This window comes from Erinaceus europaeus, chromosome 9 (genome assembly GCF_950295315.1).
Source record: "Erinaceus europaeus chromosome 9, mEriEur2.1, whole genome shotgun sequence".
NCBI lineage: Eukaryota > Metazoa > Chordata > Mammalia > Eulipotyphla > Erinaceidae > Erinaceus > Erinaceus europaeus.
This window is the reverse complement of record NC_080170.1, coordinates 119256781-119269874: the sequence shown is the minus strand read 5'-3', so window position 1 is coordinate 119269874 and position 13094 is coordinate 119256781. Positions and strand designations below refer to the sequence as shown.

Genomic DNA, 13094 nt, shown 5'->3' with positions numbered 1-13094 from the left:
ATTAGATAAAGCCAGCAGCGTCTTTCCAAGGGCTGTGTCCAGGAGCTGCCAGGGATCCCCAGTGGCATATGAGGTGAACCCCAAGTGTCAGCTGCCACTCACCTTTCCTGAGTTCCAGGAACCTTTAAAATAGACAAATTTGGGAGTCGAATGGTAGCGCAGCGGGTTAAGTGCACGTGGCGCAAAATGTAAGTTTCAAGCCCCCAGCTCCCCACCTGCAGGGGAGTCACTTCACAGGTGGTGAAACAGGTCTGCAGGTATCTTATCTTTCTCTCCCTCTGTCTTCCCCTCCTCTCTCCATTTTTCTCTGTCCTATCCAACAATGACATCAACAACAACAATAATTACAACAACAATAAAAAAACAAGAGCAACAAAAGGGAAAATAAATAAATAATAGACAAATTCATCCATCCAGGATGCAATAGAGGTGAAGCTTCTTTTTCACTTATTCTCACTACTGGCCAGCAGAATGCAAATGAGTGAGGTCAGCACTTTGTGGCACCCTGATAGGACCACTCAGTCGAAGAGTGTGCAGCACTTGGGGTCCTGGTAGGATAGTGCTACCATTGGTGCTCCCGTGTACGAACCATGAGTGATGTCGTTGATCGTATAAAACGCCTGTCATACTATAGCACAGACCTGGGAAATTAGCCCAAGAAAGAATTTATCACATTAATATGGGAAGTAGTAATACATCTTTGTACTCACAGTCCCTTGAGATCTGATCTTACTCTGTATACATTTTTTTCAGGTTCTCCTATCGAGACTTTGCCAGCCACGCAAGTACAGCAGAAAGACTCCACCCAGGCCTTAGAGCCCAAGCGGCCCCCTCCTCCCCGTCCCGTCGCTCCTCCCGCTCGGCCCGCTCCCCCACAGAGGCCACCTCCACCTTCAGGTAACCAGCCACATAACGCCCATTTCTGCTGGATCTAAAACCTCCCTCCACTCTCCTTTTACATGGGATGAGAAGCAGTGTCTTTAGCCACTTGGCATGTTTTCAAACGCTCCTTTCTAGATTTTACTGCTCCTCAATCATCACTGCTTTCACTGTTCTCTAAAGAGCACAGTAGGCACAGCATATTTCTAGAAATAGAGTGCTTCCTAATTTTCTGTGATGTGTTTTCATAACTGCCATCTCACAACAAATGGGCAAAGAATTGTTTGGTTCTGCTAGCTTGATTAACTGTACTGATTTCTGTAAAGTGTACCATTCGAACTGAAGAATGTGTCTGTACTTAGTTACTAGAAAATTTTGTATGTTAAAATACCCTCTTAAATATACTGTTGTCTAGTCAGAAATATTTGAACAGTAGCTTTTTTTTAACAACCCCTTAATATTAGTATGTCAGATACAGTTAAATCCTTGACATTTCAATTCTTGTTTAATGTCATTCCCTTTCTGCTGCGTGTTATCTTATGAACTTAAGGGGCTAGGAGTCCTGCACCTGCTAGAAAGGAATTTGGAGGTAAACTTTTACATTTGTTGGGTTCGCTGTTTTATCTCTGTAAAGGAAATGCATTTATGTTTACTTGGTAAAAAGTTAAAGTGAATGACACTCGTGGTCCATGTTAATAACAGTCCCAATCTGCTATTTTCTTCCCATTAAGTGAAAGGTTAGAATTTAGTGTTACTAGAGACTAGAATCAGCAAGTGCTTTCGTCTCCCAGGTAGACGTAGAATGACTTATCAAAACCTGATAGCTTTTTCTTTATAAATCCACTGAATTTGGTTACAAAGAATTAATCCTTAAAATCAGGCAGTTGGTGGGGGCTGGGAGGATACTTTCATGCCTGAGGCACCAACGGTTCCAGGTTCAATCTCCAGCACTACCATAAATCAAAGTTGAACAGTACTCTGGTAAACAGAAAAACAAACAAACAATCAAAAAAACCCAACAGATTTCAAAGGAGCTTCAAGTACTGTGAATATAGACATTTTCCAAGTATTTGATTCTGTTATATCGTGTTAGAGCTCCAGTACTTTCTGATAGCTTGTGAACTAGCCACATTTTCTAGAAATATATTTTCAAATTCTAGTAACTGTATGAAATATAACTTCCACCTTGCATGGCTTTTCCATAACTTTCCATAAAACTCATGCTTCATTTTTCAGTGTAAGAGCATTTTCCTCCAGTTCTTCTTCTTCTAGCGTTTGCCCTTCTTCCGTAGCCAGTAAGATCATTTTTTGCCCTTCTTCCCCCAGTAAGATCATTTTTTACATGCACGGGTTGTTTTTTTAAAGTGTAGCTTGCTTGGTTTACATGAAAATCTCTCAAAGTTCAGTTGAAGATGTGCATTTAGCAAATGTATTTGATCTAATTCTCCATAAGGAGAAGGGAAAGGGACAGGTTATCGCAGTTGCACAGAACTTCACAAATCCCAATTTGAGCACAGTATCTACAAAACAGATTGACATGCCCAAGGCTCTGAGGTCCGGTATTCAGTCCCCAGCACTACCGTAAGCCAGAGCTAAGCAGCACTCTGGGGAAAGACAAAGGGGAGAGGGGAGGGAGGAGGAGAAAGGCCCGTCATTGTATGTGAGTAGATCAGACCCATGGCAGGCGACGCTGTTGTTACACATGGAACTGGCCTGCATACTGACTTGAGTGACCGTGTAGTGACGGCACTGCCCTTTAGCTGAGTGTCACAGCTTCTGCAGAAAGCTCTAGGCTGCAGCCTTCCCATGGCATACAGGAAGTGCTCACCCTCCCTTTCCAACTCCCACCTTCCTTTATTTTTTCACCATCAATTCTATTTCCTCTTTTAATGAGATAGGCAGGCAGCCTGCAGAAAGGACATTTCTAAATGAACCTCTGAAAAGTTATATTCGCAATTCCATGACTTACATAGGGACTGTTAACACCGGCTTCTCTTCCTAGTGCTGGAGTTGGCGGGGTTTGCAAGCCACCAGTAGCTGTCCTTTATGGCAGAATGCTTGAGAAGTCATGATAGTGCTGTCAGTTAAAAAAAAAAGGGGGGGGGGAGCAAGCAGTGGCGCACCTGGTTAAGTGCACACACTACAGTGTAAAAGGACCCAGGTTCAACCCCTGGTCCCTACCTGCACGGGGAAAGCTTCACAAGTGGTGAGGCAGGGCTGCAGGGCTGCAGGGCTCTCTCTGTGTCTTTCCCTTTCTGTCTCCCCCTTCCCTCTCAGTTTCTCTTAAATTCAGATTTAAAGAAAACACAGTACATCCACTGCAGCAAAGTACAGGATTGTGGGGAAGGAGGACGGGGTTGAATGGAGAGGTTCTAAGGTCCTGGTGCATGATGGTGGAAGGGGCTGAGCTCAGGAGAAAGAGTGTCCTGCAGACACCCACCATGGGGAGATGAGAAGCAGGGCCTTGGTGTCAACCATTAACTCCAATGAAATAGGAAAAGAGAATACATCAGAAAATAGCTTCTAAGACAGGCATACTCATCTCCTAAAACTTACATAATGAAATTTAAAATGCGACTATATTTCTCTCTATTGACTAGCAAATTTTGGAGCATCTGTAGTGAGACTATCTACTGCTCATAATCTAAAAAAAAAAAAAAACCCCGGCTCCCCACCTGCAGGGGAGTCGCTTCACAAGTGGTGAAGCAGGTCTGCAGGTGTCTGTCTTTCTCTCCCCCTCTCTGTCTTCCCCTCCTCTCTCCATTTCTCTCTGTCATATCCAATAACGATGACATCAGTAATAACTACAACAATAAAACAACAAGGGCAACAAAAGGGAATAAATAACAAATAAATAAATATTAAAAAATAAATCTTAAAAACTCAAAGCAAAACAAAAAAAAATACTCATTCATTCTACTTTTACTTGGTGAAAGTGAAAGGAAGGAATCAGGTTGGAGTTAGGAAACTAAATCACTTTGGTCTGTGTTGATATCCTTGAAGGAATTTAAAGCAGGAAGAGTTTTTTTTTTTTTTTTTTCTTTGCAAATGCCAAAACTAGTTTGTTTGCCTGCCTGTCCCTCTGTTCTGTGGGACCGGAACAACGTATAGTTTCTGTTCTCTCTCTGAAAAGGTACTGGAGCCCCTCCCAGCCCGGGGGTAGCTAGGCGAGAGCTAGAAGGTAACAGGCCTGTGCGTCGTGGAAACGGGTCTCTTGTCTTACTGTCAGTCCTTCCTGTGTGTGAAGGCATTCTCAAGCTTTTCTTAGCTCCCTCTCCTTATTTATATCTCGCGGTCCTCTCTTCTCTTTCCCTTCTATGTTGTGGATCGTTCTAGTGGATATCATGTAGTTCCCCTATGATTCTGTGTTGTTTTGTATAGACTCTGCATGACTTAGAATGTGAAATTGTTAAACAATATTACTGTAAGAAGAGCACCTTCGGGAATCAGGCTCTGGTGCACCTGGTTAAGCACTCATATTGTCATATTCAAAGACCTGGGTTCAAGCCCCCACTCCCCACCTGTAGAAAGGACACTTTAACAAGCAGTGAAGCAGGTCTGCAGGTGTCTATCTCTCTATCTTCCCCTCCCCTCTCAGTTTCTCTCTGTCCTATCCAGTAAAACAGAAAGAAAGAACAGAAGTAGAAACCAAAAAAAAAAAGAGGGAAAATGGCCGCCAGGAGCAGTGAATTGGTAGTGCAGGCACCAAACCCCAGTGATAACCCTGGAGGCAAAAAAAAAAAAAAGACACTTTCCAAATTCTTCAGAATAAGCCATGTTTGGAAATGCACTATACTGACTCTGAAGTCATAAAAACTAGCGGTTATAATGAAACCCTATTCAGACTCAAGAGTATAGTGTCCTGTGGCTAATATCAGGAAAACAAATGTTTGTGTGTTTTCGATAGTGCAGAATTAACTTTGCTTAGAAGATTGCTAAGGAGGAGACCATTCAGTACAGTCACGGTTGTCAGATGACTGTCCACTTCATGTGACAATTGCACTTGAATTTCTTCTCAAAAGAAGGATGAATCTGAGGAGCTTCTTTTCACTCGCCCAGCTTTTTGCCTCCCCTAGTGGTTTATGTCATCCACTATTTTTCTGATGTGTCTAGATCTTACTTCACACTGGCTTTTGGAAGGCAGGCTTGGATAACACAGCTTGCCTGTACTCCACCTTGATGATGACTTTTATTGTAGAAACCTGGAAGCTCTTGGCATAAGGTGACTACAGTATCCACAGTAATCTCTGTAGCAGGAAACCTTAGAGTAGTGACGTCGGAACCTCTTTAGTAACTTGGAAAGTGTAAATCTGTCAGTCCAGGGAGCAACTTGTGTGTCTCCCTCTGACCATAAGTTTTCAAGGTCCGTGAGAAAGAGCTCGGTGGGGGAGAACCCCACGAAGAGTGATCTAAGTGTCCCTAGACAGCATTCTGATTTCATCCGGGAGAGACACTGTAATGGCCTTCATTACCCCAATCAAAGTCCTCCTGTCCCCATGTCTGCTGATCCTGTGCGGGTTGCTCTACGGTGTACCTAAGCCTAATTTTTTCTCCTTCCTGCTTCAAAGCACCCAAAAGCCCTGGAATGGCACGGAAAGAGAACATAGGTAAAAACACTTGACTTTGGCTACTTAAATCGGGTCGTGAATAGACCCTTGCAGTATATGGGCTGGTTTCTTGTTTCTTCCTTGGAAAAGTAACGGAAATGCATCATGTGATGTCTCTTTGTTCAGGACGCAGCCAGCCTCCCCCTCAAGCAGGACTTGCAGGCCCAGGACCTGCTGGATACGGCTCGGCCAGACCGGTATGTCCATGCCTAACCTGGGAGCCCAGAGGCTTGGGTTCGAGGGCTCACTTACTTCTAGTGACACCTGATACCTGGGAGAAATTATGGGACCTCACAGTGCCCCAGTTTTCTCCACTAGAAAAGGAGGGAACTGCCCTCAGTGGTCTCCAAGGCCACTCTAAGAGTGACTAAGCACACTGGGTTGTTTGGAATAAAAGCAGCAGACCTAAGCCATGAGGGTCACGGAAGAACTAACTCAGAATCTCCAAGCAGATCAGAGAGCAAATTATTTGGAAGCTCTTTATTAGGATGTCTGAGTAGTTGACAAGGCTGTGGAGTCATCCTTTGATTAAAAAAGACTTTTAAAAAAAACTAGATTTGGGGGGCTGGGTGGTGATGCAGTGGGGTAAATGCACATGGCGCAAGGCGCAAGGACCGGTCTAAGGATCCTCATTCGAGCCCCCAGCTCCCCACCTGCAGGGGAGTCACTTCACAAGCGGTGAAGCAGGTCTGCAGGTGTCTCTCTTTCTCTCCCCCCGTCTTCCTCTTCTCTCTTGATCTCTCTCTGTCCTATCCAACAGCAACGACAGCAGTAACAACCATAAACAACAAAGGCAACAAAAGGGACAAAATAGACTCCAGGACCAGTGGATTCGTAGTGTAGGCACCGAGTCCCAGTGATAACCCTGGAGGCAAGAGAAAAAAAACCAAAACTATATTTCAGGGGAAAAGATACAGGAGAATTAGTATACTGAAGCTTCTAAGTTTCTAAGGTATTGAAAGTAGGATAGCAGATTCACTAGGGCCTTTCCTTGTGAGCCTGTATGTACTTTCTGTGTTCAGCTAATATTCCCTTGTATTTAGCTATATAATCTATTATTTAAATGAGAATTTTCTCTGGGATAGCAGCAGTAAAAGAAATCGGAAACCAGTAACCAGTGACTAGAGATAGTCTAATAGAGCTGTTGGCCAACCTCAAGCTGGTGAGTGGATACTAGGAACTGGTTCTTACTGTAATGAGAGAGGTATAGAAAGACCAGAGCACTGTTAAGCTCTGGCTTATGGTGCTTCTGGGGATTGGACAAAGTCTTCTGCATTACCCTTATTCTGTCTCCCTAGCCCTTTCTCACTTCTTACTGTGTCTAGAGTCAGAAATTGAGAGGCAAGAGAAAAGGAAAGAGGAAGAAAGAGACACACTGTTTCACTGCTTGTGAAGCTTCACTTCCCCTCTGCAGGTGTGGCCCGAGGACTTGAACCTGGGTCCTTGCACACTATAATGTGTGCGCTCTACCAACCAGTGCCCAGCCTCAGGAACTAATAGAGTGAGAGAAAGTTGGGAGTCGGGCGGTAGCGCAAGGACCAACGTAAGGATCCAGGTTCGAGCCCCCGGCTCCCCACCTGCAGGGGAGTCGCTTCACTGGCAGTGAAGCAGGTCTGCAGGTGTCTGTCTTTCTCTCCCCCTCTGTCTTCCCCTCCTCTCTCCATTTCTCTCTGTCCCATCTAACAACGACGACATCAATAACAACAACAATAACTACAACAACAATAAAAAAGGCAGCAATGGCAACAAAAGGGAAAATAAATAAAAAATAATAAAACGAAATATTTAAAAGCAAAAAAATTTTTTTTAATATTTATAAAAGAAATATATATACTTTTTTTATTTGATAGGATAGGACTCTCTCCCCCTCTCTGTCTTCCCTTCCTCTCTCCATTTCTCTCTGTCCTATCCAGCAGCAACAGCAATAACAACAATAATAACAACAACAACAAGAGACACCTGCAGCACTGTTTCACCTGCCACTTTCCTGAAAGAGAAATTCTTGCCAGGATTTGTTTGTTTTCTTAAAGCAGGAGACAGCAGAGCCTCACTCAGTGCCTGAGATCAGCCCTAGGACCTCACGCCCCCAAGTCCTTTTCTCCAGCACTGAGCCATCTTCCTGACCACGGAAGATTTTTTTTTCTTAATTTTGGCTCTGTGGTTAGGATTTGATGGGAAAATAAAAAAGGAGATTAAATGAGGTGCACAGGCAAATATATTTAGGGACCGGGTGGTGGTACACCTAATTAAGTGCACACATTGCCATGCACAAAGTCCCAGATTCAAGCCCCCACTCCCCACCTGCAGGGGGCAAGCTTCATGAGTGGTGAAGCAAGTACTGCAGGTGTCTGTCTCTCTCCCTAACTCCCCTTCCCTCTCAGTTTATCTCTATGCTATCAAATAAAGAAAAGAAAAAAAGTGGCCGCCAGGAACAGTGGATTCATTGTGCAGGCACCAAACCCCAACAATAATCCTGGAGGCAATTTAAATATATATGTTGATAACATCTTGTCAGAAAATAGCTCAGTGTCTCCAGTGTTCCATTTCCTGTCCTTAGACTATTCCTCCTCGTGCTGGTGTGATCAGCGCCCCACAGAGCCAGGCTCGGGCGTCTGCTGGAAGACTAACCCCCGAGAGCCAAAGCAAGACATCAGAAGGACCGAAAGGTGGGCGCTAGATTCTTTTATTTTAATAAGAGAAAGAGATCCAGAGGTCCAGAGACTAGAGCCCTGCTCAGCTCTGGCTGGCTAATGGTGGTGCTGGGGGTTGAACCTGGGACCTGGGAGCCTCAGGCATGAAAGTCTTCTTTGCAAAACCATTATGCTGTCTCCCCAGCCCAGGTACTAGATTTGAGTGACCTGCTTTGTTCTTTATTCTTTTGCTTTTTCTTAACCCTTTCCCCACCCATCACCTCTCAGCATGCACAAAGTAATCAGAAAGAGATCTCATATTCCTTCTTTATGCCACAAAAGATACGGTTATTGGTGTGTGTGTGTGGGGGGGGGGGACTGGAATGTCCTACCATCTCACTAAAGGATGGGCCAAGGGTTTTCTAGAAAGCACCTGACAGCCGGAATAATCTTTATTTTCCAGGTCCAGCTTTTCTCCCTGAGCCAATGAAGCCTCAGGCTGCTGCTCCTGTGCAGTCTCCTCTGCCCCCACCTGTTCACAAGATGCCGGAGCCTCTGGTCCCCACAGCAGCCCCTCCGCCTCAGCAGGCCCCGCAGCCGAACCTGGAGATGCCCCCCCAGCCACCTCCTCGGAGCAGGTCTTCCCACAGCTTGCCTTCAGAGCCTGCAGCACAGCCACAAGTAAGCCCTCAAGGAAGCCCGTGACCCTGGCGGAGGCCTCTGGCTGAGCCTTCGGACACTGAGAATTAGCTTTTGGAAGAAGCGGACTCATCAGATCTGTCTGCCTTTTGGCTGTCATAGCATCTTGAGCTATGGGGTGTCATGACGCATCTGCCGGTCATGTAACAAAATGCACGGCTTGAGTGGGGCTTTGGGTGTTTCCTTCCCCCTCTTAACCTATTACTAAGGTTTCTTGGAGAATGCGAGAATGATCCTAGATTAGGATTTTTTAATTTTTATTATTATTATTGCTAGAGACAGAATTCTGAGGGAAGGGGAGGGGGGAGAGAGAGAGAGAGAGAGACACCTGGCCCTGCAGCACTGTTTCACCACTTGCAAAGCTTCCCCCCTGCAGGTGGGGTGGGGGCTTGAACCTGGGTCCTTGCACATGTGTGCTGATCCAGGTGTGTCTCCATCCGGCCTTGAGGAGGATTCTTTCTTTAAAAACAAGATTGATGGGACCGTAGAAACGGCTCACTTGAACAGTGTGCTGCTCTGCACGGTCCACGCTCGAGCCTGGCCCCCACTGTGTAGCATGAAGCTGCAGGACCGTAGCCTTATTCAGTTGCTTTCTCTGCCTCTCTGTTCCTATCTTTAAAAAGAAAAAAAAACAGATTTACATATTAACATGAGGGAACGAGAACCAGAGCAGCCCACTGGCATATGCAGCGCCAGAGATCCAGTTCAGACCAATATAACCATAGCTGCAGTGCTGGAACATCTCCACAGAGCAAGTCGTCAAGCAAGACGACAGTTTGCTGCGGACAGTCACCCATGATGCCCAGATCTGCCGAGATCAGTGTTCTCTTCACTGCTGCGTGCCCCCCTCAGGATAGTGCCCATCGGAGGTGACCCGGTGGCCGGCAGCACACACTGAGCGTGGCCTGGTAGACTGTGCTCAGCCCCGGTCTCGAGTTCACTGGGAGTCCCAGAGGGCTCTGCCTTACGTCCTGGGTATCTAGCTGTCCCTCTGCCGCAGCCATCAGCATCAAAGTCCCCTCTGAGCATCACCCACACAGACAGACGGCCCTTCCTCAGGGGGGGAGGTCAGGTCTCCCGTTGGTGTGGAGACCGCGGCGGGTCACAGTGCGCACATTCTCCTTCGAGGAAGGTGCCGTGCTGTGGGGAAAGGAGGAGCTTGGTCTCCGGAACTTCTGACTCGGCAACCAGAAGGGTCATGCCTACTCAGAAATGAATAAACGCTGAAAACGAGCAAGGCTCACACGGTGGCTGTGAGTGGGAAAGGATGCCGTTCCAATATGGCCCACTTACTTGTCTGCTACCTTCCCTGGTAATTAATGTAAGGTAGCCTCAGGACTGCTCACTCGGTGCCTTCTCCAGTTCTTTGTGATTCTGGGCCAGAGAGATAGCTCACTGGGTGGGACACATGCCTGGCCACGTGACCTGCCCAGGTTTGAGCCCCAGCACCACCATGTAGGAGTCTCACAGCAGCACCGGGGGACTTTGGCCCTGTCGTGTCTCTCCCTTTTTTTGTCTCTAGCAGAGTGAAGGCCCTTTGACTGGATCTGTGAAACTGCATGCACACAAAGCCCAGCCTCAGCAAAATACACACACACACACACACACACACACACACACACACACACACACCCCTGTCCCACCACCTCTACAGGGTATTGACAACTTACAGACACGGCCCAGCGTTGCTTGCTGCCATCTGAGTCTTTGCCTCCGTGGCTCTGTCTAGGAAAGATTCTCTTCATTCAGATGCCTATTAAGGTTACATACTCCCTACACAAAACGTGAACCTGTCAGCTGCGGACCCGTGGCCAGCAGCTCCAGCGGGACATAGAGAAGCAGCCGCCCCAGGGCCGTCCCCTCGTGGCCAGCAACCTCGGCTGCCTGGGTCTGTCCAATACCCGCCCTCCACATCTAAGCGTCAGCCGCCCCTCAGGCAGAACTAACTACGGAGCCTGAGCTCAGTGACACAGCCCCCAGTCAGAGCCACAGAGGGACCAGGGTGACCTCCAGGCGGGAGTCCCGACTGCAGCTACTGCTGCCCTGGGAGCTGTTCATGGCAGAGAACTAATGTGGATCTTGAAGACTGAATGTGCGAGGTTGCCGGGTGCTCTCAGACTGTCCTCCTAACTCTTTCCTTTGATGTCTGTGTTCCCTTTCTCAAAGCAGGAGCAACCGTCAGGGTAACAGGTACCGGACCATTTCTCCATTTTCTGTGCACTTCCATCTGTCCTAGCACATCTGATGTATGGACTCCGGCCTCATACATCTCCAGCCTCACCGCTGTTCAAAGCCCCCCATCCACATTCATAACCTTACTCATACCATCCAACCTGCCTTTCTCTCGCCTTACAATTTCAGCTTTTTAGGAATCATCTTAGTTGTTCTTGCTAATGCTTTATCATTTTTGTTTTGCTTTGTTTTTAAACAAAAATTAACTAAACTAGAAAAAGTATAATTTTTGTTTTTAAACAAAAATTAACTAAACTAGAAAAAGTATAAAGCTTTGAAGTATATGGAATTTGGCAAAAACCAAATTGGTTATGAATTTAACGATGGCAAAATCATGTAAATACAAAATTCTTTTTTTTTTTCCCTTAGATTTCTTTTGGGGATTTTTTTTTTTCCCAAATGGTTTTAGTAGCAAAATATTGGTAAGGAAGAATTGATGATTCAGAATGATGAAAGTTAATTGATAACATGTGCAGGTCTTTCCAACACCCTTCTGTCAGACAGTCTTCGCTGCCTGGTCATCTGGGACTGCCGAGGTGAATGGTGGTATGGTTTCCGTATTCCAACTCTGGGAAAAATTTCTATCAGATGAACTTAATATGAAGGAAAAACTTTATATGTGAAAATAAATATATGTAAATATATAGCGTTTACTTGGCAACACTGCTATTCTAAGCCATGCAGAACACGGCCTTCTGCCCATGGTGCCTGTGCCATGGGCTGTTATATCCGCCCTGAGAGAACAAGGGCTCCCTAGCCAGGTCACAGACCCAGTGAAGTAGCTCTGTTCTATTATACAAATCACAAAGAACACAGAGACTGTCGGTCACATCAGGTTGATTATACTTTGGTGATCTCTCTGGTCAATCAGTTTTCCTCTCAAGCAGATCTCCACAGTAGCCCTCCCTACCCTTAGTGCACTCAGCATACGACTGAAGAGTCCACTTCTCCTCTTTTGCACAAGTTTACTATCATGTTCACTTGAAAGAAAAATACACCTGTTTGTTCAATGACAGAGTATGTTCTAGACAATGGGGGAAGGCAGTCAGCAGATGGAGAGCTAGTCTCCCCTTTTTTTTTTAAAGATCTTTTTTAAAAAAACTTATTATTGGATGGAGACAGAAAAATTGAGAATGGAGGGGGGGAGAGGGGGACAGATAGACACCTGCAGCCCTGCTTCATCACTTGTGAAGATCCCCCCACCCCCGCAGGTGGGGACCAGGGGTTTGAACCTAGGTCCTCACACACTGTCATACGAGCACTTAACCAGGTGTGCCACTGCCTGGCCCTGAGAGTTACTCTCTCAAGAAGTGGTCCACACCTGTTTTCTTCTGGAAATGAATGTTCTTTTTTTTTTCCCCCCTAATCTTCAGTGCCCAGTAATCATTTCACAAGATGCAGCCCCATCTCACCGGGACTGTTGCTCTGGTTTCGATAAGTCCTGTGAACATCTCGTTATATCTTTGTCAATAGCTACCTAAGATCCAGTTTGCTCCAGTTCTAGTCTCAAGCTTAAAATTCTTCCTCCTCCATCCCTTTCCAACCTGAAGCTTGGTTTACTTTAAATTTGGCATGAAGAGCCATCCATCTACCTTGTCTGAACAATTCTGTAGAGGTTTGTTGTTTTTTTTTGTTTTTTTTTTTTTTTTAAATCAGAGCTCGTCTGCTCTTCAAGCTAGCATTTATCTCAGTGCTCATTCCAGAAAGGAGAGCTGGCTCTGCCAAGGCCTGTAGCCACTCGCTACCTCGCCAAGCTTCTCTGTGAGCCAGGCACAGAGCACACATTCCTGAGACGCCCTCCCAGCAGCCACAGCTCATAGCCACCTGTCACTTACAGCAGCCCCGCACATCGCTGTGGACACAGCTCCATAATGATTTTAGAAGGACTGTCCCAGCTAGAAAAAGGGGTCCTCCCAGTTTTAAAGTCATTGCATGTCTACTTTGCAACGTTTTGACACAAGGAAGAAGGTCCAGGAATCCTGTCACATTCATAGATCCCCTTCTGCAAGGCAAATTTAGTTTCATAGGCAAAGAACGTTGAGGGTCC

General features: G+C 46.0%; 1 protein-coding gene across 17 annotated transcripts in view; it reads left to right on the top strand.

Annotated features, from left to right (window-relative positions):
• SYNJ1 (synaptojanin 1) overlaps positions 1–13094 on the top strand; it is a 111926-nt gene that overhangs the window by 95233 nt on the left and 3599 nt on the right. For 3 of the 17 annotated variants that reach the window (XM_060198605.1, XM_060198611.1, XM_060198608.1), the window contains 7 exons: positions 754–897; positions 1430–1468; positions 4013–4060; positions 5448–5486; positions 5613–5683; positions 8044–8152; positions 8580–8797. In XM_060198605.1, the coding sequence (XP_060054588.1) occupies positions 754–897; positions 1430–1468; positions 4013–4060; positions 5448–5486; positions 5613–5683; positions 8044–8152; positions 8580–8797 (668 nt within the window). Of the gene's footprint in view, positions 1–753; positions 898–1429; positions 1469–4012; positions 4061–5447; positions 5487–5612; positions 5684–8043; positions 8153–8579; positions 8798–10981; positions 11006–13094 lie in introns of all 17 variants that reach the window. The other 14 variants (XM_060198612.1, XM_060198610.1, XM_060198614.1 and 11 more) reach the window with 9 other exon arrangements.